The sequence below is a fragment of the Lagenorhynchus albirostris genome, chromosome 19, assembly GCF_949774975.1.
Source record: "Lagenorhynchus albirostris chromosome 19, mLagAlb1.1, whole genome shotgun sequence".
Lineage (NCBI taxonomy): Eukaryota > Metazoa > Chordata > Mammalia > Artiodactyla > Delphinidae > Lagenorhynchus > Lagenorhynchus albirostris.
Genome location: NC_083113.1, coordinates 11984587 through 12011665, shown reverse-complemented (window position 1 = coordinate 12011665; position 27079 = coordinate 11984587). Strand labels below are relative to the sequence as shown.

The following is a 27079-nucleotide window of genomic DNA, read 5'->3' as shown; positions in this document are numbered from 1 at the left end:
ATAAGATATTTCTCCCAGACATGTATCTTTCCAACTTATTTATTGCCTCAAAGTCTCCTTCCATTGGAGTAAACTTCCATTAAAATAAAGCAGAGGTTTTTCAACATTGCCTGGGGACATCCTCTGATAATCTGTCTAAGGGTCTTACTAGACATTTTGAGCATTTTGGTCAGATGTGCATGCAGTAGGCAGAATTATGTGGAAGCTGTTTATTAGCCACCTGCTACAGCAAAGAAAATAAGGCTTTGAGTAAGGTACAGCTTTGTCTTTGTAAACATTCCCTAGGAGGTATTTTTCTTGCTCTGTAGCCATCATATTTCTAATTTATATCTCACCTATGAAACTTACTATGATTCTAAATGGATTCCACTAATGTGTAGTGAATGACAGCCTGGTGGGCCACCTCTTGGTGTCTGGAGGCATGTAAATCAGAGAACATGATACATGATGTTAAAGAAAAACAGAAGCTTTTCGAGGTTCAGTAAAGCCTTATGGTGTGGGCCTAAGTTTATAACCTTGACATCTCTGAGCAAAGCATTCACATGCCCCATCTCTAAATTCTATTTATCCATTTAGGAGACAAGAATCTAAATGGCATGGAGACTCTTCGGGAAGTTGGATTAAGGTATCTGCCACATGAAGAGCTTTTCTGCTCACAAATATGGCAACAGGTTACAAAGGAATTAACCAGGTGTCAAGATTCCATGGGAAATATTCAAGGAACTGGCTCTCAGATGGAAAAACAAGGTGGCACACTCAGTAAAGATGAGGAGTTTGGTAAAGACTTCAATCAGACTTCACATCTTCAAGTTCACCACAGAGACCACGCTGGAGAAAAACCCTACAAAGGGCTGGAGTGTGAGAAAGGTTTCATACGGGACTCTCACCTTCAAATGAACCAGACAGCCCACGTAGGAGAGAAGCCCTACAAGTGTGAAAAATGTGAAAACGCCTTCCGTCGGCTTTCAAGTCTTCAAGCCCATCAGAGAGTCCACAGTAGAACAAGATTGAACAAATATGATATGTCGTGTAAGAGTTTCAGTCAGAGGTCATATCTTCGTCATCATCAGAGGGTCCCCACTGGAGAGGATCCACACAGATTTGAGGAGTGTGGGAGGAACGTCAGGAAAAGCTCACATTGTCAAGCTCCTCCCATAGCCCACACATTGGAGAAACCCTATAAATGTGAGGAGTGTGGACTGGGCTTCAGTCAGCGCTCCTATCTTCACATCCATCAGAGAGCCCACACAGGAAAGAAACCTTATAAATGTGAAGAGTGTGGGAAGGGCTTCAGTTGGCGTTCGCGCCTACAGGCTCATCAGCGAATCCACACTGGGGAGAAACCCTACAAATGTGAGGCATGTGGCAAGGGCTTTAGTTACAGCTCACACCTGAACATCCACTGTAGAATCCACACAGGCGAGAAACCCTTTAAGTGTGAGGAGTGTGGGAAAGGCTTCAGTGTGGGTTCCCACCTCCAAGCCCATCAGATAAGCCACACGGGAGAGAAACCATACAAATGTGAGGAGTGTGGCAAGGGCTTCTGTCGGGCCTCAAACCTTCTGGACCATCAGAGAGGCCATAGTGGTGAGAAACCATATCAGTGCGATGCATGTGGAAAGGGCTTTAGTCGTAGCTCAGATTTTAACATTCATTTTAGAGTCCATACAGGAGAAAAACCCTATAAGTGTGAGGAGTGTGGGAAAGGTTTCAGCCAGGCCTCAAATCTTCTGGCCCATCAAAGAGGCCACACTGGAGAAAAACCATACAAATGTGGTACATGTGGGAAGGGCTTCAGCCGGAGTTCAGATCTTAACGTTCATTGTCGAATCCACACAGGAGAGAAACCCTATAAATGTGAGAAGTGCGGGAAGGCCTTCAGTCAGTTCTCAAGCCTTCAAGTGCATCAAAGAGTCCATACCGGAGAGAAACCATACCAGTGTGCAGAGTGTGGGAAAGGCTTCAGTGTGGGCTCACAGCTTCAGGCCCATCAGAGGTGTCACACTGGAGAGAAACCCTACCAGTGTGAGGAGTGTGGGAAGGGCTTCTGTCGGGCCTCAAATTTTCTGGCTCACCGTGGAGTCCACACAGGAGAGAAACCATACCGATGCGATGTGTGCAGTAAGCGCTTCAGACAGAGATCATACCTTCAAGCCCACCAGAGGGTCCACACTGGAGAGAAACCATATAAGTGTGAGGAATGTGGTAAGGTCTTCAGTTGGAGCTCATACCTTCAAGCCCATCAGAGAGTCCACACAGGGGAAAAACCATACAAATGTGAGGAGTGTGGGAAAGGCTTCAGTTGGAGCTCAAGTCTTATAATTCATCAGCGAGTCCATGCTGGGGATGAGGGTGACAAGGACTGTCCCTCATCAGAGAATACGTACAGCAAAGAAGCTCTATAAAATTACATGGTTTAATACCTCAAATGGGTGCTGAAATAGTCCTGCCATAGAAGACAAAACATCTGTTTGATAAAAGAGTATTTCTGCCAGAGCTCGACATGTCTGTGTGGTTGGGCGACCACACGGCAGAGAAGCCTCATAAGCGTGGAGACATAAGAACTTCATTCAGAGCCTTGACATTTAGCAGATATGACAGAGAAGAGAGGCTTAAGAGGGATGAGTCTGAGCTGAAGGTAACCAAAAGTACTAAGATGGAAATGCCCAAATCTCTTCCACCAGAATAGAAGCTCTCGGAGGGCTGGGACTTTGTTGACGGCCAAGTCCACTCTGCCTCTTCAGCGCCGAACACACTGCAGGTGTCCAGTAATGTTAAATGAGTAAAAGGGAGAACAATCACTTTTGAAATTTTCTTTCAGTTCCTCTCTAAAAATTTCTATAAAATTGTAGAAGGAGGAATTCTCCAAGGCTTGGAGGATTAAATAAGACACTTGGGCTCATTTCCCCAACCCTGCAGGTCCTGTGAACTAGTGCTTATCAAGCTCAAGGTTGTAACCCATTAGTGGATCCAGAAGTCAGTTCACCAGGTTGTGGCCAGCACTTTTCTATGCTAACAGTTCTTTTTGGAGATGTGATTCGCATGCAGCCACGTGCATAAATAAGTTTACATCTTCATGAATTTTGACAAATGTATCTACTTGTGTAATCATCACCAAGATCAATATATACCATATTTCTATTAAACCAGAGTGTTGCCTTGTGTACTATTCTTGTCATTCCCACCTCCAGGGGCAACAAGTATTATGATTTTTATACTGTGTATTAATTAGGCCTGTCTGTTCTTGAGCTTCCTGTGTGTTTGGTATGTACTCTTTATGTCTGGATTCTTTTCATCAAATATATGATCATCCTAGGTTCACAGAAGGCAATTGACAGAACTCAGTATCCATGATAAAAATTCTTCAGTGAGATAAAAGGCATCTATGAAGATCCTATATGCTCATGTTCTTCTTTTATTATTAAGGAATAATTTATATACAGTAAAATCAACTGGTGGATCATTCTGTGTTTTGGCAAATGCTTACTATCATATTACATCATCACAATCAAGACATTTAACAGTTCCACCAGCCCCGGCTTTCTACTCTTTTTTTTTTCATAACTTTATTTTATTTATTTATTTTTCACTGTATTGGGTCTTCATTGCGTTGCACGGGCTTCTCATTGCAGTGGTGTCTCTTGTTGCGGAGCATAGGTTCTAGTCGCGCAGGCTTCAGTAGCTGTGGCTTGCGGGCTCACTAGTTGTGGCTCGTGGGCTCTAAGAGTTCGCATGCCACAACTAAGGAGCTGGCGAGCTACAACTAAGGAGAACTCAAGCAGCAACTAAGGAGCCCACATGCCACAACTATGAAGCTGGCGAGCTGCCAGTAAGGAGCCTGTGAGCTGCAACTAAGACCCGACACAACCAAATAAATAATATTTTAAAAACTCTGTTGGGGAAGGATAGAAGGTTTGGCAGAGAGCTTTATTGTAGCCTATAGAATAGCCTTTTGGGGGGGTCATGGGTCCTCACTTCTCAATGGGTCTCATTCTATTACCTGCCTTAGGACTGAGTGCCAATCTGGCACACACTGCCAGAATCTTTTCAGTTCTCCTCTTAGATTAGGTGAGTGGAGAGGTGTCATTATTTGGGAAAGGGAGTTCTGTCTGCGTATTTTAGAGAGACTAGAAAGAGGAGGGGATGCGTCCCTTAATTGCATTTTGACAGACTGTCTTGGGACCTACAGGCTGAAAGTTCAGGGTAAATAAGGCAGTGTGTAAAAGAGCCATTTGGAAGCCACTATCCATTTTGTAATTTTAATAGGGCATCCTTCAGTAGATCATTGTTTATCTGTAGATGATAGGACAAATGAAAGTTGCAAGTGTTGCTTTCTTGTAAGATCTGTGCCTGAACTGAATGAGCACTAAAGTGTGTATCCTGATCAGAGTCCATGATATCTGGGGGCCCAGAGGAAACCAAGTTCTAATGAGGGCTATAGTGGTGAGGTTAGCACCCTGGAAAGGATAAGCCAAGAGTAGACCTGTTTACGTATCAGTCATTGTGAGGACAAAATGGTTTGTGTCGGCACATTGGTGCAATGGCCCAATAAAATCAATTTGATGGTGAGAGAAGGGTCATTCACCCTTTGGTATAGACCTTCATGGGCTGTGCCACCAATAATCACGTTGGGAGGGTAGGGTTTTGGTTAGGGCCAGTGACATGGAGATGCCATGAATTTTGGCCCCAAATATAAGCATCTGGGGCCCAAGATGAGGGTAATACTTGAGCTTATTTGAGAAATGGGAGCAAATTGGACAGATACGACATTTAAATGAGCCACCTCTGGGAGTCAGGATAGGAGCTGAGATGGGAAATTTTCATTGTAATACATGAGGTCTGAGAGGTAATATATTGCCAATGTGGAAGGCCCTGTCATAGGGGATAAGCCTGAATGTGAAATCTATTTCGAGCCCATCAACTGAATCAAAGAATCTAGGCGTCTGTAAAAATATGAAAAAAATGACATAATTTTTTGATGGTGTCCTCCAGTGTCAAAGTGACTACAATTAGCTCTGTGAATTTTCTCATCCTTTATTCGGGATGTCCCAGTCGTGGGATGGAAAGTGGTATCTCTCCATTGGGCTCCATCACGAACAATGTGGTGCTGCTGACTGAAATAAATGGACTCCCTTTCCACTGGGACTTGGTTTATCCCAAGAGGCCCCACGGATGGCCGATGGGGCCAGGAGGGGGCAATCTCTCCTGGATTTGTGGACTTGGGCAAAGGACAGAGGGTGGGAAAAGCCACATTCGCCTGTAGTTTGGATATGCCTGAGGGTTCAAGCCGTATCCTGTAGATACCATTTCCTTTTAATAAGGAGGCTTCACTGCCTGTTCCAAGCCTGTGGGGTGTTGTTTCCATAACCTATGGTAAAATAGGCAGTTGCACTTAAGGGTCATGGGCTCAGGGCCTATGATGGCTTTTTTCTCAAGTAGGGCCCAATCAGCACTAAGATTTGTCTTTTAAGAGAAATCTACCTCAGCCGCTGAGGGTAGTTTGTATCCGAAACACATGGGGAGTTGTTGGCTATCATGTGTGGTCCAAAGACTCCAAGGGGCACAAGACAGTTGCTAGGACTTCCACCATCCCACCAAGGGGTCACCAGGCAGATGTGGCATCGCTTGTTGGATGGTCTTTTTACATGGGCCTGCTGTTGGGGTGGCCCCCATTCAAATTGAAATGATTTTTTCCGTGACTTTTGTCAATAGATTTTTTTTTTTCTTTTTTTTTTTGCAGTACGCGGGCCTCTCACTGTTGTGGCCTCTCCCGTTGCGGAGTACAGGCTCCGGACGCGCAGGCTCAGCGGCCACGGCTCACGGGCCCAGCCGCTCCGCGGCATGTGGGATCTTCCCAGACCGGGGCATGAACCGGTGTCCCCTGCATCGGCAGGCGGACTCTCAACCACTGCGCCACCAGGGAAGCCCTGTCAATAGATTTTAAAAAGACTATTGTAAATGAATTGTTGCAACCAAATGTTGCAGGCCATGGCCTGACAGTGCGCTGCCAGAATGGAGCTCACTGATTTTGGGTGACTCAGACTCATGTAGGAGACACAATAAAGAATCAATCAAATTACTCTACCTCTCTTGGGCCCATGAAGGTTGTAATACAGTTTTTCTGTTTTGTTTTGTTTTGTTTTTGCCACGCCGCATGGCTTGCGGGATCTCTGTTCCTCGACCAGGGATTGAACCCCAGCCACAGCAGTGAAAGGACAGAATTCTAACCACTAGCCCACCAAGGAACTCCTTGTAATACAGTTTTAAATTAAAATATTTTATCAACAGTTCTGCTATGTAGATCTCCAAATGCGCAGCTTTTTGAGCCTTCATCTTGTGCATTCTTCAGAGGATCTGAAGTTCACCAATGGAGTTTGAACTATACTTTCCAATGATATTATCTAGGTTTGCTGTTCTAACAGAGACAAAACGAACAGCAGTTTAAACAACATACAATAGTTTTCGCTCACGGATTCAGGTTAAGGTAACACTAACCCCAGTAGGAAACCACCTTACTGCCCAGGAACTCGGCAATACGAACTTTGTCCCCAAGGGATTTGTGTGAACTGTAGTCCAACATCTCCGAAGTGGCTCAAGTACTTCCGGCGGAAGAGGGTGGGAACTCGGGCTGTGTTCTCCTCTGGCTTTCTGGGAAGTGTAGTTTACAAGTTCCGTAGAGACTCAGACGCTTCCGCACAGGCGCCGCTGGGACAGGGGAATTGTGGGAAGTGTATCCCTAGCGCAGCCTGGGGGCGGGGTTTCAGGCCCTGCCGCTCTGGGCGGTCAGGTAGTCTCCCTCTCTTCCCTCGCGCTGGTGAGTTGCTTCCTCGTTTTGCGACCCGTGGGAATTTCCCTGGGAACCTGTCCAACCCAGCCATCAATTTGGGGGAAAGAGCTGCTTCAGAGAGCAATGGTTTGAGGGCTGGGCCGTGGGCGGTTGTTCCTTTGGGCGGAGTCCTCTGCGTTTGGTGCGGCGGATGGGATCGTTCCTGGCCTGGTTGGAGGGGCACTAGGGCTCTCCCCTTGAGGACCCATCCCCTAGGCCGTGCACCTAATACCCTGCTCTGTCATTTCCCGCAGTAGAACATTGGATGAATTACTTAAATTTCTGTCTCTGATGGTTTCTTGTAAAATTGGGATGACATTACTACTCTTAAAAAACAAAATTCAGGGAATATTCCGAAGGTCCAGTGGTTAGGACTCCGAGCTTTCACTGCCGAGGGCCGGGTTCAATCCCTGGTGGGCGAGGTAAGATCCCACAAGCCACATGGCGGGGCCAAAACCAAAACAAAACAGGCAAAATCAAACAAAATTCAGCTGTGTAAATTTGAAGATCTAATTGGCTTTATGCAACAGTTGGTGAATTGAGCAGCATCCCATCTAGTAAATAGAAGGGTTGTACAAAATGGAAAGTTTTTTTTGTTTTGTTTTAGGCAGAAAAGTAGGGCAAAGGAATTATTAGTAAAAGAAAAGAAAGGATTATTTTTAGGTCAATATCTCTTTTTGTGGGGAATGGAATGGCAAGGGCTTTATCGTGAAGATTGCCTCTTCTCTGGGGGATGGAAATGGGCTTTGTAATAGAGTACCTCGTTAGTGCTGGCCAGAAAATACCAGCCTGGTTGATTAACATTATATTTCTATGTAAGGTGGAAACTGCAGTTAAGTCTTGGTTCGCTGTCATGGGGCGGGGTGTAGCAAATGACTCCATTTTGGGCCTTTTTTTTTTTTTTTTAGCCTCCTCCGGGCATGCGGGATCTTAGTTCCCCCCACCAGACATCAAACCCTTGCCCCCTGCACTGGAAGCACGGAGTCTTAATCACTGGACCACCAGGGAAGTACCGGGCCTGTTCTTTCTTTTTTAACACTACCTTCCTAATACGGTGGTTTGAGAATTAAATGGGATGGTATGAATAAAAGTCTTGATGGAGAAAATGTTTACATATCGAGGTATGGGGCTGTCATTTTAGCTTATACATGGTTCGGCCTGAACTTTGTGTGAGCCAAAGCAGCCTGACTCATGGCCTGTCAAACACACACAGCACATCTGCTTTAACCATTGAGGTAAAGACTATCCATCTCAAAGATAAGGATAAATAACTCCCTTCCTGTGGCATCTTCCTGCATCTCTCCTCTACCTGAGTATCTTTCCCAGAACAACATAAAACCGTGTTCATTGCAGCTTCCTATATAATGGCAAATCTAGTACTCATCAGGGATTGTGCCAAAATGCTTATTTAATTCATCCAGGAACACAGCAGTGGTTTGATAAATCGGGTTTATTCATTGCGGTGAGAGATTACACCCACCTTGGGGAACCATGAGGTGCCACGACGGTAGGAGGGTGTCAGAAAAAAAATCTATTACAGGATTTGGGCTTCATTTAAGTGTTTTGGGAGAGGGCCTAAGGACGCAGGGTTCACTCCGGATTGGATGCTGCCAGAAAGCAGAAGCAACTTTAAGATTTAGTATCTCAATAAATGTTATATTTGGGGAGAGCAGACTAGAACAAAGATAAAGCTCTAAGTGGTAAAGAAATAGCATCACTCTTTTAGCCAAGAGGAGGATGTTTGTCATTGTGTGGGTGGCACAGTGACCTTGTTTTTGTCTGTCTAAAAATTACGAAGAGGTCTTCTTTTGTCTCACTTTACCGTGGTCTCAGAGAAACCTCATTTGAGGATGGTAGTCTGTGATTTATGTCCCAAAGGAGAATACTATTGGCCTGTGAGTGCCATGTCAGCTTTCAGATGTCAGGAGTATTTTGTTTTTAATTCTCATTACATTCAACACACCATTATACAGCCATCTTTTGGAAGGAGTTAGATTTTCAGTGGCTGACATTAGAAAATGACTAGCTTATATTGAGTTTAGAAAAATAGATACAGAACACAAGATTTCATTTAAAAAAACAAAGATGTATGTTGATAGGCATATGTGTTGACATGTTTACAGAGAGAAAAAAAATCTGGTTATCTTCAAGGGGAAGGAATCTAGGTGCATCCCCCTCTCCCTCAGTTTGCTTTATACAATTTTTAATTGGCTTCCAATAACATGTGTTTTTATTTTTATTTTTTTTAATTTATTTTATTTATCTTTGGCTGCATTGGGTCTTTGTTGCTGCGTGTGGGCTTTCTCTAGTTGCATCGAGCGGGGGCTACTCTTCATTTTGGTGCACAAGCTCCTCATTGCGGTGGCTTCTCTTGTTGTGGAGCACAGGCTCTAGGCGCACCGGTTTCAGTAGTTGTGGCGCACGGGCTTAGTTGCTCCGTAGCATGTGGGATCTTCCGGGACCAGGGCTCGGACCTGTGTCCCCTGCACTGGCAGGCGGATTCTTAACCAGTGCGCCACCACGGAAGTCCCAACATATGTGTTTTTAAATTGCTCACTATAATAAAGATATTTTAACCAGAAAATATAAAGGAAAAAACTCAGTACAAAACATCCTCCATCAATAGAATCCTCCCCAGTCCTCTAGGATTTTGGCTTTGGGAGTCAGAATGACTCCAATGCCAAGCTCTTCAGCCTTCATTATGCTTGCTTTGAGATAGCAGACAGTTTCTTAACGTCTCTGAAATTTGGTGTTTTCACCTCCAAAGTAGGGATCATAACTTCAATGAAAAGTTTAGATGAGGGAAGAGCACTTTTCCATGAGGACAAGCTTCCACTTTGGCCCTCTCAAGTTGTTTTTCCTGAAAAACCAGTGGTACCACAGGGTCTGGTACCTTCTTCGATCCTCCTGGTCCCTCCCAAATCATTCTACCTCGCCTATTCTTTGACCTCTCAGTTTTAGCCTCATATTGTCAGATTATATTCAAATCAAACTACTTTCAATCACCTAGTGTTCCCTAAACAGTCATCCCCCCTTAACTTCTTTCTTTTTTATTTAAAAAAAAATTTTGGCTGCGCCCTGCGGCATGCGGGATCTTAGGTCCCAACCAGGGATCAAACCCTTGTCAAGGCCCTGGAGTGGGAACGTCCAGTCCTAAACACTGGACGGCCAAGGAAGTCCCCCACCCTGTTAATTTCTTGAAGATTGCATCTCCTCACTTGTTCCCTTTCCAACAATACTCCTGCCATAATTGGAGGCATTTCGACTTCAGAAAGTCGTGTCTATGGAACACTTTCGCTGGAGGACTCAGGGAAACGTAATACAGACTCTCAGTGTAGGAATCCGCCTTACCACCCCGGAAGTTGGGACTTGGCGGGAATCTTTTCTCTCTGGCATTTTGGGAACCGTAGTCAAGGAGCTTCCCGTAGTCTTCCTGGAAAGTGAGCCTCTGGACTGTTTTCCTCGGCATTCTGGGAGATGTAGTCCAGGCACTGTGTAGTGGCTCGCACTTCCGCTCAGGAAGGCGGATCTGACGAATTCTGGGAAGTGTAGTCCAGAAGCCCGGTGGACTCGTAGGCACTTCCGTTCCCGGAGTGGGCGGGTTGCCGGTGTGTTTTCTGTGGGCCCGTGCGTCTGTTCCGCGTCTCGCTGGCCCTTGCGAGCTTCCTGTGTCTCCGCTTGGGACGCGCAACCACCTGGCAATCGATTTAGGGGAAAAGAATCCTCGGCGGAGAATGCAGGTGCGGAGGGACGAGGGCGGCCGTGTACGTGCCCCTCGGCGGAGCCTCTGTGCGTTTGGGGCGTTCTCGAAACCCCAAGAGGGGACTGGCTACGCTCGCGTATCCCCTGGATTGGGAATTTCCGCGACTCTCACCTCGCCCAGTCCGCCTCCCTACACCTTCCACGCGCGCTTCCACTTCCTCGCGTGGGGAGTTAATCTCCCTGTGCCTCCCGTTGCTTTTCTTTAAAATGTTAGCACCTTCCTAGAAGAATTGTTTTGGGAATTGAAAAAGGTGGTACAAATAGAAATCTTAAGTTCCTGGCACGTAGTGAATGATGATCTCTCATTGGTGTTAATTTCTCGAGGAGCGGTCAGGTCCCCGGGTTAGGGTCAGAAATCCAGCTTCAATGACACTTGCCCTTCTCTCTATCTCTGCGTGACGCTGGATAATCCCGGACCCCTTCTGACTCTTTTGGAGGGGAAGGTTCCGGATTGCTCGGGATTGCTTCTAGATTGCTCGGAGGGAGGGAAAGCTTTAACTTTTATGGGGACGGGGACTCAATCGTGGCACTTAATAGCATTCTTTCTTTCTCCAGCGTGATTTCTCAAAAAGGACCACACGGAGGTAGAGGGAGTGACCCTGAGCTACATGATAGCAAAGCTCCACGTGAGTGGGACTTGACAGTTTTGTTTTACAATGATCTTCACATCAGTCAGAGAATGTGTAGGATGTGTAATTGGACATGAGTATTGAGAGTAATTAATCCTTAACTGTTAACTTAAGTGATGAGGGCTTTACACAAATAAATACATTATGTCACACCATGGCTTCGTGAAGAAATATTGCTCTTTTCCTGTTTTGAAAAATGAGATTGAGACCCAGGGAGCTGAAAGTTATTTGCCCATAGTCACCACCAAGTAAGAGGCTGAGGTGGGGTTGGAATTCAGGCAGTCTGAGTCCAGAGCTTGAGTTCATAATCTTTTGGATGTAATTCTCCTTAAGCTTTAGGAACTAGGTGGAATCAAGCAGTTTAGTCAGAACTTGATTGTGAGGGACCTTAACATCAAATAAAATGGGCTTGGACTTTTCTATGAGTTTTTCAAAATATCATCAACTATTTTGTTTCACTTGTTACAAATAATATTTCTTATTCTCATAGAACTGTATCATTGTGGAACATTCAGAAATTAAAGAAATTTGAGAGAAAAAAATTGTTTAATTACTTATTAATCCAGGGTGTAAAGATAGCAACAGTTAAGCTTCTAATGCATTTCTGTTTAGTGATTCTTTTTGTGTATTTATTTATAAACATTTTACAGATTTTATTTTATCCTACCTTTCTCAGTGATTTTTCCCTTATGTGTTTTAAGTATGGAGATGTCCAAACACTGACAAGAAAGAATAAACTAATGAACTTCCATGTAATTTAATGATCAGTCTTACTATTTTCATTATTATTGTTATTCCTGTGACTGTTTCCTGATTTTTAAGAAAGTTTTATTTTTATATAATTTTAAACCTATAGCAAAGTTGCAAAAGTAGTATAAGGAACTCTCCTATACTTGTTACCTAAATTCACCAATTGTTTACATTTTGCCTATCTACTCTGTTCCTGCATCAGGAATGTACCTATATTCAGTGACAGCTCATCTTAGCTTTTTGCATGAAGGAAGCCCACATACCATGAGTAATCAGGAAGTGTCTTGGTAAGAGGGATTTAGGAAAGGCTGACTATAGGATTTTAGCATCACATACTTGGTAATATTAGACTATTATACTAAATATATTTTTTAATTAATTAATTAATTTATTTTTGGCTGCGTTGGGTCTTTGTTGCTGCACGTGGGCTTTCTTTAGTTGCATCAAGCGGGGGCTACTCTTTGTTGCAGTGCGTGGGCTTCTCACTGCGGTGGCTTCTCTTGTTGCAGAGCATGGGCTCTAGGCACGCGGCTTCAGTAGTTGCAGGACGCGGCTTCAGTAGTTGTAGCTCGCAGGCTCTAGAGTGCAGGCTCAGTAGTTGTAGCACATGGGCTAAGTTGCTCCGTGGCATATGGGATCTTCCCGGACCAGGGCTCAAACCCGTGTCCCCTGCGTTGGCAGGCGGATTCTTAAACCACTGCGCCACCAGGGAAGCCCCTATACTAGATATTATACTAGAGAATAGTGTTTATATATTAGATATCTATTAAGTTATTTTTAATCATAGTTAATAGGTAACAGTAGATAATGCCAGATAGCATATTAGGTAACATACTGTTATATAATCCACGTCCTGTAGTTTGTTCTGTTTTTCATTGGAAGTCTTCATAACTGGTTTCCCCCTCAGTTTAAAGTCCAATTTTATACCCAGCTCACAGATACAGAGAACAGATTGGTGGTTGCTCTGCAGAGACAGGGTGTGGCGGGGGTGGATGAAATGGATGAAAGTGGTTAAAAGGTTCAAACTTGCAAGTATAGAGTAAATAAATCATGGAAATATAATGTACATCATTATGACTCTAGTTAATAATACTGTATTGCTCATTTGAAAGTTTCTAGAAGAGTAGATCCTAAAATTTCTCATCACACACAATACATAAATTTGTAATTATGTATGGTGATGTATGTTGACTAGATTTATTGTGGTAATTATTTCACAACATATACAAAACTAGAATGATTATGTCGTACACCTGAAATTAATATTATAACCCAATTATACCTCAATTTAAAAAGCAATAATAAAGCTCATGCACTTGATCATTAAAAAAAAATTCCAATTTTATGCCTTGCCTTAAGGTGTATATTTGTTTATAAACATTTTACAAAATTTTTTTCATACTTTTCATAATGTTCTTCTTTGACATGGAATGATTCCACAGCCTTTGTCTTTTTTGTTCTTGATGCTTTTAGGGAGTATAGAGGCAAGTTATTTTGGAGGACCATTTGAGGTTCATCTGATATATTCCATGTTTAGCTTCAGATTACGCATTGTTGGCAGGGATTCCACAGAAGTGGTGAAGTGTCCTCGTCACCGCAACATAACAGGAGCCAAAGGATATCAGTTTGTCCCTATATTGGTAAACTCAACTTTGTTTACTAGGCTAAGGTAATGTCTGTCAGATTTCTCCATTGTAAAGTTATTCTTGTTTTTTGGAATTAATAAAGTTTTATTATGGGGAGATACATTTATTAGTGGGCATTCTACTATAAAGAGAAGCTTCTTCTCTCCCACTTATTTATTCATTTAAATATAAATATTAGTATGGACTCAGGATCCATAAATTAGTATTCTAAATGACATGTAGATGAATAAACATTTATTTTTACCAGCTTGAGGTATATTGTACATATCATAGAATTCACCCACTTGAGATGTACAAATCAATGATTTTTTAGTAACTTTGCTGAGTGGTGCAACCATTGCCATAATAATTTGGAACATTTTCATTTCCCCAGTTGGATTCCTTAGTTAACCCCCATTCTCTCCCCAGATACCCAGGCTACCACTAACCTACTTTCTGTCTCCATAGATTTGCCTATTCTGGACATTTCATATAAATGGAATCATACAATATGTAGACTTGTGTCAGTCTTCTTTTGCTTTCCCACACATTTGCAAGGGTTCATCCATGTTGTAACATAATCAGGACTTCATTCCTTTTCATTGGTGCATAATATTCCATTGTATGGATATGCCACAATTTGTCTGTTCTTTCACGCATAGGCCAATATTTTGGGTGTTTCCAAATTTAGGTTATTATGAATAACGCTGCTGTGAACATTCACATGCTCATTCACAAGAAGCATCTGCATGGGTGAGCGGCGACCCAGTTCACTCTTTCATGTCTTTTTTCTGCCTTCCCACTCTGCCAGGTGCAATTCTGACCTCCCAGGATCTGTGTGACTCAGGACTGTGCCCATCCCCAGACACAGGAGGAAACATGACCATGTTCAAGGTGAGTAGGGCCCGCCTTTCTCACTTTTAAAGTTCCATCTCATTACTCAGACTGTTGCACGTTTGTCTTGGGATGACTCAAGCAGAACAAGAGACATGGGAGGGCCTGTTCTCCTTCCAGCTCTTAAGTTGTCCCTTTTGAGTGTTCATTGCATTTGTTTTTATTGTTTATTTTGTGTTATTATTATTTATTTTATAGAGTAGAAAAATGACTAGAAATGAACAACTCTCTCATTTCACTACTTCCCTCCTGACAAACTGTTTTTATTTTCTCTTACTCTTTTTCTCATGTGCATTCATAACTCTTTTGTATTTATGATGTACATTTAATTTTAAATTGTAACTTCCTTCCTTTAATACTAGATAACGTTCATTTTTTTAATGGATACAACATATTTGTCATTGAATTGATGTACGTTTTTATTTTATTTTTTTGGTACCCTTTTATTTATAACTGCTTCCCACCTGTAGCCATTTAGATGGTTTAGGAATTTGACTGTTCTAAGCAACCCTGCAGTGACAGCTTTCCTACATTAAAACTTCCCCCCCCCCAAATCAGTTCTGAAAACAGTCTCAGTTTTTTCTCCTTACTGTACCGTGAGCTCAGTATAGAAAGAGTACATTTGATATGTGTCATGTTGGCTGTTTTCTAGGTAGAATATCCAAATACAAGCATGGCGCAGCCCTAACTTGCTTTGCACAAACATATTTGGAGGTTTTCACACAGGAAGAGCTGGATTCTGACTTCCCCAGGCCTGAGTCATGGCTTGTGTATATTTTATTTACTGGTCCTTTTTTGTTCTTTTATGTATTAACCAGTTTGACTAAAGTAGTATGTAACCTTAGCTTAAAATGTCCAGTGATACTAGATTTGCCAGTAACTTGACTTCTGTTTCTGCATTTACTCTTTAGAGCAGCTGCGTGAGGAGATTTTGTCTCATTTTCTTCTTAAACACTTGAAATATGAGACACCTGCTCACGTTGACACAGGAAACCAAGGGTCTGGAATGCTAAGCAGTCTGCTTAAGTGAAAGATAAACAAGAAGAAAGAAAGAGTTCATTTGAGACCTGTGTCTTGTAGTGTTGTTGTCTGGAGGGCCTTTTGAGTGATGATTTCCACAGTCAGTAGGTGGCGCTGCTCCTCCCCGACCCCTTTCTTGGGTTGCATCTCTTCTCTTTCTGCATCTCTCCTCTACCTGAGTACCGCCGCAGGTACTCTGAGATGCTCAGCGCTCCAGGCACACAAAGACAGCAGTTAGCACAGTCGTTGTATAAAATCTTTAAATTCCTCTGTGGCAAAAGATACCTTACATGGTATTACCAGAAAAAATAGCAACCTGGGGCAAAAGTATTTACCAAACGGATTCCAAAAAAAGACAAAATCCAGAATAAAGAATCTTATACATAGGACAAAGGAAAAAATATAGCGGAATATGAATGAGGACATGAACAGGTATGTTAAAGAGGACAGATACAGATGGTTAATAAACATCTGGAAAGGTATTAGTATTAATTTATAATCAGATAAGTGGGAATACTAAAGCAAATTGTTCTTCCAAATCAGATTACAAAAACCGTGGGAAAATTTATAACCTGCTCTTGGCCAATATATGGAGATTCAGGGTACTTGTACTCTCTTCAAAAATTAGGGAAGTAGGAAAAAGAATTGGGAAGAAAATCTGCCATTATATAATTTTATAATTTATAGTTTTAATATATAATTAAAAATATAATTTTAAATATGCCTATTTTGACATTTTAATTTTCCTTTGCAATTATTTATTTATTTATTTTTGGCCACATTGGGTCTTCGTTGCTGCGTGCAAGCTTTCTCTAGTTGTGGTGAGTGGGGGCTACTCTTCATTGCAGTGCGCGGGCTTCTCATTGCAGTGGCTTCTCTTGCTGCGGAGCACAGGCTCTAGGCACACGGGCTTCAGTAGTTGTGGCTCACGGGCTCTAGAGCGCAGGCTCAGTAGTTGTGGCGCACGGGCTTAGTTGCTTCGTGGCATGTGGGATCTTCCCGGACCAGGGATCGAACTTGTGTCCCCTGCATTGGCAGGTAGACTCTTAACCACTGTACCACCAGGGAAGTCCTGCAATTATTTTTAAATAATGAGGGAAATAAGATCTATAAAAATGATGTTCTTTGCAGGATGGATTATAAAGAGAAAAATATGTAAAATTAAATATGCTTTATTTAGAACAGGTAAATGTAGATAATCAGTTCTCTGGAATAATATGCAGCCACGAAATGGGATGAAATAGGTGTTATAATATGAAGGAATAATAAAAGTAATAGCAAATGTTTATCAGGCACTTACTCTGTGCCACATACTCTTCCAAATGCCATAGATATTCCCTTGTTTAATCCTTGAAAGAACTCTATCATGTAAGGACCATTATACAGAGAGGAAACTCAGGCACATAGGCAAGCTTGTCCAAAGTCACGCAGCTAGTAAGGGTAAGGGCCACGCAGACCTTTGGGAATCATGCCAACGCATGTTGGATCCAGAGCGTGACACTGAATGCTGCAATTAAGAGATGTAGTGTGTGCAAGATGGGAACCCATGTCTCTAGGAAGATCCTGGAACCAAGACTCTTCAGTCTGTGGAACTCAGAGAATAGAAATATTGCTACCACATCCCTTTACCAAGCAAGAAGTCCTTCAATAGGAAAATCTGGCTTCTAGCAGCATGAGTAGCTTATATGCACTCTAATTCAAGTCTAGCCAGTCCAGCTTCCAAGTTTGAAATTCCCCTGACCCCTTAAATTTTGCCCCAGACCCTGGATCGAGGAAACAGACTTGAGAGCCTTGCTTCCTGTCTCCTTGTTGGTTGACCTCGCCATAAAGCTTTTTCTCAAAAAAAAAAAAAGTGTACCTTGAGGTTACATAGGGTGAACTACATCGGTGTCCCACACAGGTTACCAAAAGCTTGTTAGCTTGGCAGACAATAAAGAAAAGTGGTAGCTTTTCTATCACAACAGGGTTCGTGTGTGTGAGAGGAAGAAGGCCATTGCTGTCAAATATGTTTGGACTAAATTGCAAAATTCTTCTTGGGACAATTGGCAATATTCAACAAAAAGTAAAATGCATGTAGTCCAGGACATATATTTAGGATTTTGGGAGGCTTACTGGTAAGTAGACCCAATGACGGCGCAAAATAAATACAAGGACGGTTGTCACTGCCACACTTTCAGTGAGGCTGAGGAAAATCAGTGTGTGACATTGGCAGGATGAAAGGAGAAGGTCTGGGAAGTCTACAGATTTGACTGAAGTCCCTCAGAATCTGGGCTCACTTCCCTCCCATCCTCTCCACCTTTTCAGCACTGTCCCTTTTCTTTCTTTCTTTTTTGTTTTTAAAATATTTATTTATTTATTTGGTTGCATTGGGTCTTAGTTGTGGCAGGCAGGCTCCTTAGCTGTGGCTCACCGGCTCTTTAGTTGTGGCATGCGAACTCTTAGTTATGGCATGCATGTGGGATCTAGTTCCCGGGCCAGGGATTGAACCCGGGCCCCCTGCATTGGGAGCGTGGAGTCTTAACCACTGTGCTACCAGGGAAGCCCCAACTGTCCCTTTTCAAGTGGCCATTGGTTGTAAGATTGAGGCTACATGTGTTTGGTGTCGTAGGAAGCGGTGACCTTCAAGGATGTGGCTGTGACCTTCACGGAGGAAGAGCTGGGGCTGCTGGACTCCACCCAGAGGAAGCTGTACCAGGAAGTGATGCTGGAGAACTTCCGGAACCTGGTCTCAGTAGGTGAGGACAGGCACCCTCTCTAACCTAATGTCAGCTCCCCGGTTTGGCTTTGTGTCCTTAGGTGTTGAAGGCTTTGGGGGTCTTGAAACGGTCACCTGCATTTGGAGACCTCACTTCTGTACCAACAATTTTTTAACGAAATCAAATAAGGTAGAAAAATACTTGTTGGGAAGAATGGAATATGTTCCAGCAAAAACTCTTGCCAATTGCGTGAGTGATGTAAGAACCGATGGGAGGAGATTTAATGAAGACAGACATTGGCAATAAATTGGTTTCTGTAATATTTATTACGCATATGTGTCTGGGTCTTGAAATACTGGTATTTCTTCAAATAGGTCATGTTTTTTGTTTTTTTTTGAATACACTGGTTTTGATTCATTGATCAACATTTAATTCAGGAGTCTAAATTTCCAGTAAATTGTACCTTTAGTGTGTTCATTTTAAGTATGTGACTCTGCATGTTCACAGGGTGTCACCCCTTCAAACATGATATATTCCACTTAGAAAAGGAAAAAAGGCTTTGGGTGGTGAAGGCAGCAACCCAAAGAGAAGGGACATCAGCTAAGAACCAGGCAGATAAGAGTCCTTGGGGAGGCTCTTCTATGTGTTTTTACTTTTCTCCAATCCTTTGCTGTCATCTGGTCCAAACTGCCAGACCCCTTCTTTCACACGCCTTTGTACTGGTTGCCCTGCTCCTACCCTTCCCCTCCTATAGTCTGTTCTCCCCGTCACAGCCAAAAGTGATGCTTAGGAAAGATTGCCATTTCTCTATTCCAAACCTTTTATGGCTTATTTTTCTCAAAGTTAAAACCTCTTCAAGTGGCTTCTGGAGTCCTCCAGGGTCCACTCATGGGCCCCTGCTGCCTCTCCAATTCCTCTCCTCTGCCCTCCTCTCTCGCTCCATCCCTCCCACCCCTGCCGGCCTCTGCAGTGTTCTCAGACCTGCCCGGGACGCTGTATTGCCCGTGGCTGCCCTAATAAATCACCACAAACTTCATGGCTTAACACAACGCATGTTGATCATCTTACACTTCCAGAGGTCAGAGCTGTACCGTGGTTCTCACGGGGCTGAAATCAAGGTGTTGGCACCATTGCGTTTCTCCTTGGGGGCTCTAGGGGAGAACCTGCCTTTCCAGCTGCTAGTGGTCACCCAAATCTCTTAGCCTGTGGCCGCCTGCCTCCATCTTCACAGCCAGTGACATCGCTTCTCTCTGCCCCTTGCTGTGTATTTGCACGCCCCTCTCCCGCTCTTCTTCTGCATCCCACTTCCTCTTTGAAGGGCCCTTTTGACTGCATTGAGATCCCACGCCCACCCCATAGTAGAGGATCATCTTCCCTTTTAAAGTCAGCTGATCAGCAACTTCAACCCCATCTGCAACCTTAATTCCCCTCTGCCACATAACCTAACATATCTTAGGTTCCAAAAATCAGGACGTGAGTTCCTTGGGGGACAGTTACTCTGCCCACTGCCAGGACTTCTGCCTCTTAGCCCTTACCTTGCTCTCTCTCTTCCTTTTACCTCAGATCCTCCTGTTCCTCCCTTACTGCCTTCAGGTCTCCGCTCCGTTCTAACAGCACGCGAAAGGCCTCCTCTGACCACCCTGTCTAAAATCCCATCCTCCCTGTACTCTGCTTGTTCTGCCTTTTATTGGGTCTCACAGACTTTGGTTTGCTTGCTTATCACTTCTCTCTCTGCACTGAAGTGTGATCCACAGGAGTGAGGAGTTTTGTCTGTCCTGTTTAGTGCTCTGTCCTCAGTACCCAGAGCATCCTAGTATGTGGCAGGTGTCTGTAAATATTTGTTGACTTAGTGAGCGTGTTGATGGATGGAACAGGAGACCCCCGTGTCTCCGAGGGTCATGGAGATAACTGTTAGTCATGTGCAAACCAGAGTGAATGAAGGAGGTTGCAGAACATTTTTGTCTTTTGATGAATGTCTATCCGATTACTTTTATTTTTTCTTATTCGTTTTTTAATTTCATTTTTATTTATTTTATTTTTCCAATTACTTTCTGTTTCAATTATTCTTTTTTAATTGAAGTATAGTTGATTTACAGTGTTGTGCTAATTTCTTTTTTTACAAATTTATGTCTTTTATTTATTTATTTTTGGCTGAGTTGGGTCTTCGTTGCTGCACATGGGCTTTCTCTAGTTGCGGCGAACGGGGGCTACTCTTTGTTGCAGTGCGCAGGTTTCTCATTGCCGTGGCTTCTCTTATTGAGGAGCACAGGCTCTAGGCTCGTGAGCTTCAGTAGTTGTGGCATGTGGGCTCAGCATCTGTAGCTCACGGGCTCTAGAGCGCAGGCTCAGTAGTTGTGGCGCACGGGCTTAGTTGCTCCACGGCATGTGGGATCTTCCCGGACCAGGGCTCAAACCCATGTCCCCTGCAATGGCAGGCGGATTCTTAACCACTACACCACCAGGGAAGTCCCCCACATTCTGTTTTCAAAGAGATAGTCCAAAAGATTCAGAAGGAACTAGTGATGGGCCCTCTTGCTTTCTTTTCACCCCAAGGGATTTTTGCCACCTTTGATTTTCTTTATTAACAGCATGCTTGGTGTACCCTGGTCTCTGGGACAGCTTTTCAGCTTTCCAGCAAAACTGAGTTCTCTGTCCCTTTGATATTTCAAATAACTTACTTGGAAAAGATGTTTTCCTTGTAGGACTTGGCTTAAGCTCTCATACAAAAGTCAAACCGAGATTCATTTATTCATTCAACATGCATTTGTAGGGTACTCACTGTACTCCAGGCATGATTCTGGACAGTGGTTATAAAGTAGGAATGTGTAAAAATGTGTTCCATGTACAAAGTGTGAAATGCTTCCCACTTTGATGCATTGCAGTGGGAAAGAGACATATTAAACAACAAATGATTTAGTGAGTCATGTGGGGAAAAGTGCTGTGTAGAACATAAACAGATTCAAGGAGGATGGACCTTGCCACAGGTAGACTGAGTGAGGGCAGGATTGGTTATTTTACATTAGGTGGTAAAGAGGCCTCGGTGGTGGGTTGACATTGAACAGAGGCCTAAAAGACATGAGAAGTCACCCAGGTGTCTGTCTGAGAAGACTTCCTGGCAGAATTTAACTCCCGTTTTAGGATTAGCTTTCAGAGTTTATACTGTGACCTCACCTTTTCCCTTTCTCAATATCTGTCTCTGAGTAAAAGATTACCTTCCACTTTTTTACTTTTTTTCTTAGAGGTCTGAATTAATATCAGGTTTAGGACAGTGTATGTTATCTGTTCAACTTGGTTTCCTTTTTGTCCTAATGGAGAAAACCTGCCAGTAGGAGCTGAAGTTCTGTCCTCTGCTTTCACTGTGTTTTAGTCGGTGTGTGATTATATATTTGCTGCCAAACCTGCAAGTCATTCTAAGCATTCCAATCACCTCAACGCTAAAGTAACTTTCCAATAAAGTGACCCAAGGCAGAGTTGTAGAGAGGCTGTTTATCATATGCCTACTGGATCAAAGAGGAGGCACCTTAAAGGGAGGGGAGTGAATTTCTCCTTTGAAACTTGTCAAAATTTCTTCACAAGTATTTTCTTCCTTCTTCTTCTCTTTTTTTTTTTTTTTTTTTGTGGTACGCGGGCCTCTCGCTGTTGTGGCCTCTCCCGTTGCGGAGCACAGGCTCCGGACGCGCAGGCCCAGCGGCCATGGCTCACGGGCCCAGCCGCTCCGCGGCATGTGGGATCTTCCCAGACCGGGGCACGAACCCGTGTCCCCTGCATCGGCAGGCGGACTCTCAACCACTGCGCCACCAGGGAAGCCCTCCTTCTTCTTCTTTTTTTTTGTATATGAGGATTCCCTGGCGCTCCAGGGGTTAGGACTCTGTGCTTTCACTGCTGAGGGCCTGGGTTCGATCCCTGGTTGGAGAACTGAGATCCCACAGCAAAAAAAAAAAAAAAAGCCTGTTTTGTTTTGTTTTCAGAGCAGTTTTAGGCTCACAGCAAAATTGAGAGGTAGGTGCAGAGATATCTCATATATCCCTTGCCCTCCCGACACTCACAGGCTTTAGCATCATTGACATGTCCTACCAGATACAACTGATGAGCCTACACTGACACATCGTTATCATCCAGAGACTATACTTTACATTAGGGTTAATTCTTGGTGTTGTACATTTTATGGATTTGGACAAATGTATAACGCCATGTAGCCACCATTATTAATATCATACAGAGTATTTCCACTGCCTAAAAATCTTCTCTGCTTTGCTTATTCATCCCTCCTTCCCCCTAACCCTTGGCAGCCACTGACCTTTTTACTGTCTCCATACTTTTGCCTTTTCCAGAACATCAAATAGTTGGAACCATACAGTATGTAGGCTTTTCAGATTGGCTTCTTTCTTTCTTCTTATTTAATAATATGCATTTACGTTTCCTCCACTTCTTTTCCTGGCTTGATAGCACATTTCATCTTAGCACTGAATAATATTCCACAGTGTGGAGGTACCACAATTTATTTATCCATTCACCTACCGAAGGACATCTTGGTTGCTTCCAAATTTTGTTTATGGAAAAGTTATTGCTTTTCCTTAAAGTTCTAGTTGATTCATATTTTGTTATCTATATAACTTTTTTATCTACATCATTTATTAACTATATAGTTTACTATCCAAGATTCTAGGCCGCCTTTGAAATTCAGTAGAAATGCCATAGGTGAACAATTTGAATCTAGTTATCAATTTTTTAAGTTAAGGTTTTGATGTCTAACTTGCGCCTCACATAGGAAATTTGCACCAGTGGGTTTTGTTATGCTTAGTGGATAGGAGCCAGCTGGACCACCTCTTGGTTTCCTTTGGCACGCAAACCAGAGCCCATGACATACAATGGAAGAGGCGAACTGAACATTCTCTGGATTCATTCAAGTCTCACACTGTCTCCTAAATGTGAAATCTTGACAGCACTGAGCAGAGCCTTCAGTTGTCCACATCTCTGAACTTTATGTCTTTGCAGAAGGAAAGATCCAAAGTGAGATGGAGACTGTTTCAGAAGCAGGACCACATGAAGAGCTTTCCTCCTGGCAGATCTGGCAACACATTGCAAGTGACTTCACCAGGTGTCAAGACTCCATGATAAAAAGTTCTGAATTCCACCAACATGGTGACTCATCTGGCCAGGTTGGGGCAGGATTCTCTGAAACTCACACAGGCCAGAAACCTTATCAGTGTAATGAATGTACAAGATCTTTCAGTGATGTCTCCAACTTTGATCTTCATCAACAAATACACCCAGGAGAGAAGTCTCATACATGTGGTGAGTGTGGAAAAAGCTTCTGTTACAGCTCAGCACTTCGCATTCATCAGAGAGTTCACTCGGGAGAGAAGCGCTATAAGTGTGATGAGTGTGGCAAGGAGTTCAGTCAGAGCTCACAGCTGCAAGCTCATCAGAAAGTCCACACTGTAGAGAAGCCATTCAGATGTGAGCAGTGTGGGAAAGGCTTCAGTCGTAAGTCAACACTTACTGTTCATTGTAAATTACATATGGGAGAGAAACCTTATAATTGTGACCAATGTGGAAGGGCCTTCATTCATGCTTCACATCTTCAGGAACATCAGAGAATCCACACTGGGGAGAAACCGTTCAAATGTGATATATGTGGTAAGAACTTCCGCCGTAGATCAGCCCTTAACAGTCATTGTATGGTCCACACTGGAGAGAAGCCATACAAATGTGATGAGTGTGGGAAGTGTTTCACTTGTAGCTCAAATCTTCATATCCATCAGAGGGTCCACACAGGAGAGAAACCTTATAAATGTGAGGAGTGCGGTAAGTGCTTCATTCAGCCTTCACAATTTCAGGCCCATCGGAGAATCCACACGGGAGAGAAACCGTATGTCTGTAAAGTGTGTGGTAAGGGCTTCATTTACAGTTCAAGTTTTCAAGCCCATCAGGGAGTCCACACAGGAGAGAAACCATACAGATGCAGTGAGTGTGGGAAGCACTTCAGGATGAAAATCCATTATCAAGTTCATCTGGTCATCCACACAGGAGAGAAACCCTATAAATGTGAGGTATGTGGGAAAGGCTTCCGTCAGAGTTCATATCTTAAAATCCATCAGAAGGCCCACAGCATAGAGAAACCTTACAAGTGTGAGGAGTGTGGGCAGGGCTTCAATCAGAGTTCACGACTTCAGATCCACCAGCTGATCCATACTGGTGAGAAACCATACAAATGTGAAGAGTGTGGGAAGGGATTTAGTCGTAGAGCAGATCTTAAAATTCACTGCAGAATCCACACCGGAGAGAAACCATATAATTGTGAGGAATGTGGGAAGGTTTTTAGTCAGGCATCTCATCTTCTGACCCATCAGAGAGTCCACAGTGGAGAAAAACCATTCAAATGTGAAGAGTGTGGGAAGAGCTTCAGTCGGAGTTCACACCTTCAAGCCCATCAAAAAGTCCACACTGGAGAAAAGCCATACAAATGTGAGGAGTGTGGGAAGGGCTTCAAGTGGAGCCTGAACCTCGACATGCATCAGAGGGTCCACACAGGAGAGAAACCATATAAGTGTGGGGAGTGTGGGAAGCACTTCAGTCAGGCCTCAAGTCTTCAGCTTCATCAGAGTGTCCACACTGGAGAGAAGCCGTACAGGTGTGATGTGTGTGGTAAAGTCTTTAGTCGGTCTTCACAGCTTCAGTATCACAGGCGAGTTCATACAGGGGAGAAACCTTACCAGTGTGAGACGTGTGGTAAAAGCTTCAGTTGGCGCTCCAATCTTGTAAGTCATCACAAAATGCATACTGGGGATACATTTTATGAAAGCAGCGAGAGTGGTAAGAACATCAAGGAACTGTCAGAGGAAAGAAGTTCTACAAAATGATGTTTTCAAAAAAGTGCAACGTGAATTCTTGCAAGCGTCAGGTCTCATAGGAGAGAAAGTATTTTAGGTTAGTTGGTGTTGAAGCAGTAGCTAAACAGATCCTAGTGTTCACCAGACCACACAGCAGAGATCCCTTCTGAGTGGTGCAGTAAGGGCTGCATTCAGAACTTTGACATTTATCAGATGTCACTTAGGAGATAACACTTAGAAAGGAAAAGAGTTTGGTCTGGCCTTTAATAAAAGTGTAAGGATTAGCTAGTCAAAATTGATGTCCATGAGAATGTGCGTTCCATGAGGGCAGGGACTTGGCTGCTCAATCTACACAACCTTAACATTGACTAGCGCTTTTAGGTGTGCTCAGTACTTGTGTTTTAAATAAACCAAAAGGGGGAAATGTATAATATATGAAAGTTGTATTCAGAGGAGGAAACCTGCAAAATAAAATTAATTCAGGACGTGACCATTTGTTGAAATACTGAAAACCACTGCAGAAAACCAATCTTCAATATATATATATTTTTAATTTATTTTTGGTTGCGTTGGGTCTTCATTGCTGCACACAGGCTTTCTGTATTTGCAGTGAGCAGGGGCTACTCTTCATTGTGGTGCGTGGCTTCTCATTGTGGTGGCTTCTCGTGTTGTGGAGCACGGGTTCTAGGCATGCAGGCTTCAGTAGTTGTGGCATGTGGCTGAGTTGCTCTGCGGCATGTGGGATCTTCCTGGACCAGGGCTCAAACCCGTGTCCCCTGCATTGGCAGGCAGATTCTTAACCACTGCACCACCAGGGAAGCCCCCCAATCTTCAATATTAATATGCTATTAGCCTATCGCAACTGGCTCCTTGCCTCCTGCAGCCTCTGTTCTCAAGTTGGGTGTTTTTTTGAGGCCCCGTCTAGTTTTCCAAGGACTGTGTTCAGTAGAAATTGAACTATCTTGTGATTTTTTTTTCTGACGGTACAGATTGAGAAAACATGATTAACTTTACAACAACAGTAACTGCATAGTATACAATTGATTTTTTTGTCAATGTTAAGGCAGGGTTTACTGTAACACTTTAAAAGTGTCACAAAGATTGTTTGTCCCTAGAAAAAAATTTTTTAGTTGACCTTGAACTTACTGATTTCTAAGTCTCTGCATTTTCATCCAGACTTTGAAATGTTTGCCTTCTAATTATTGTAGCATTTCTTCTATCAAAACTTCTCAGGTAGGGGCCATGCCATATTCTTCCCCCACATCCATGAGGCAAATACCCAGAAAACTTGTAGGAATTTGATAAAATTATCAAATGTATTATTGAGACAAGACTAACATTTATGTGCTTTTCCCTACTGGTAGCAGTAAAGCACGGTTTCAGGAAAGGAGTATATATCAGAATATATTAGATTGTACATCCCTTTGATCTAGAAATCATATAATTGGAAGTTATTGATTATGAGATTAAAATATCAAAAAATGAGCACCACCTCAATGATGTCACTGAATTTTTTAATGGAAATTAGTGTACAGCTGTAAGAATTTGAGTTTTGATATATTCCTATATTAATCTGTAGCCATTAAAATGATGACAGGGACTTCCCTGGTGGTGCAGTGGCTAAGAATTCGCCTGGCAATGCAGGGGACAGGGGTTCGAGCCCTGGTCCAGGAAGATCCCACATGCTGTGGAGCAACTAAGCCCGTGCGCCACAACTACTGGGGCTTTGTGCCACAACTACTGAAGCCTATGTGCTTAGAGCCTGTGCTCCGCAACAAGAGAAGCCACTGCAATGATAGGCCCGCGCACCGCAACGAGGAGTAGCCCACACTCACTGCAACTAGGGAAAGCCCGCACGCAGCAACGAAGACCCCATGCAGCCAAAAATAAATAATTTTATTTAAAAAAAGAAAATTATGACAGATACCATAATGGCAGGAGATACACAATATGGGCTTTGAGAGATCACAGATTGTAGCCTTCATAGTATAATCAACCATAAATCTTTGTTAGTGTTTGTATATGTGTGCGTGTGCGCACATGT

General features: G+C 43.2%; 1 protein-coding gene and 1 long non-coding RNA gene across 11 annotated transcripts in view; both read left to right on the top strand.

Annotated features, from left to right (window-relative positions):
- LOC132510510 (zinc finger protein 234-like) overlaps positions 1-25525 on the top strand; it is a 39397-nt gene extending 13872 nt beyond the window's left edge. For 5 of the 10 annotated variants that reach the window (XM_060132708.1, XM_060132709.1, XM_060132706.1 and 2 more), the window contains one exon: positions 577-3151. In XM_060132708.1, the coding sequence (XP_059988691.1) occupies positions 577-2405 (1829 nt within the window). In that variant the 3' untranslated portion in view covers positions 2406-3151. Of the gene's footprint in view, positions 1-576; positions 3152-14011; positions 14487-15397; positions 15939-16199; positions 16328-18114; positions 18242-23197 lie in introns of those variants that run through there. The other 5 variants (XM_060132714.1, XM_060132712.1, XM_060132716.1 and 2 more) reach the window with 5 other exon arrangements.
- LOC132510513 (uncharacterized) lies at positions 10404-12255 on the top strand. Its single transcript, XR_009537322.1, has 3 exons — positions 10404-10566; positions 11144-11214; positions 12170-12255. It is a non-coding gene; the product is annotated as an uncharacterized LOC132510513 (long non-coding RNA).
- Positions 25526-27079: the final 1554 nt, after the last annotated feature.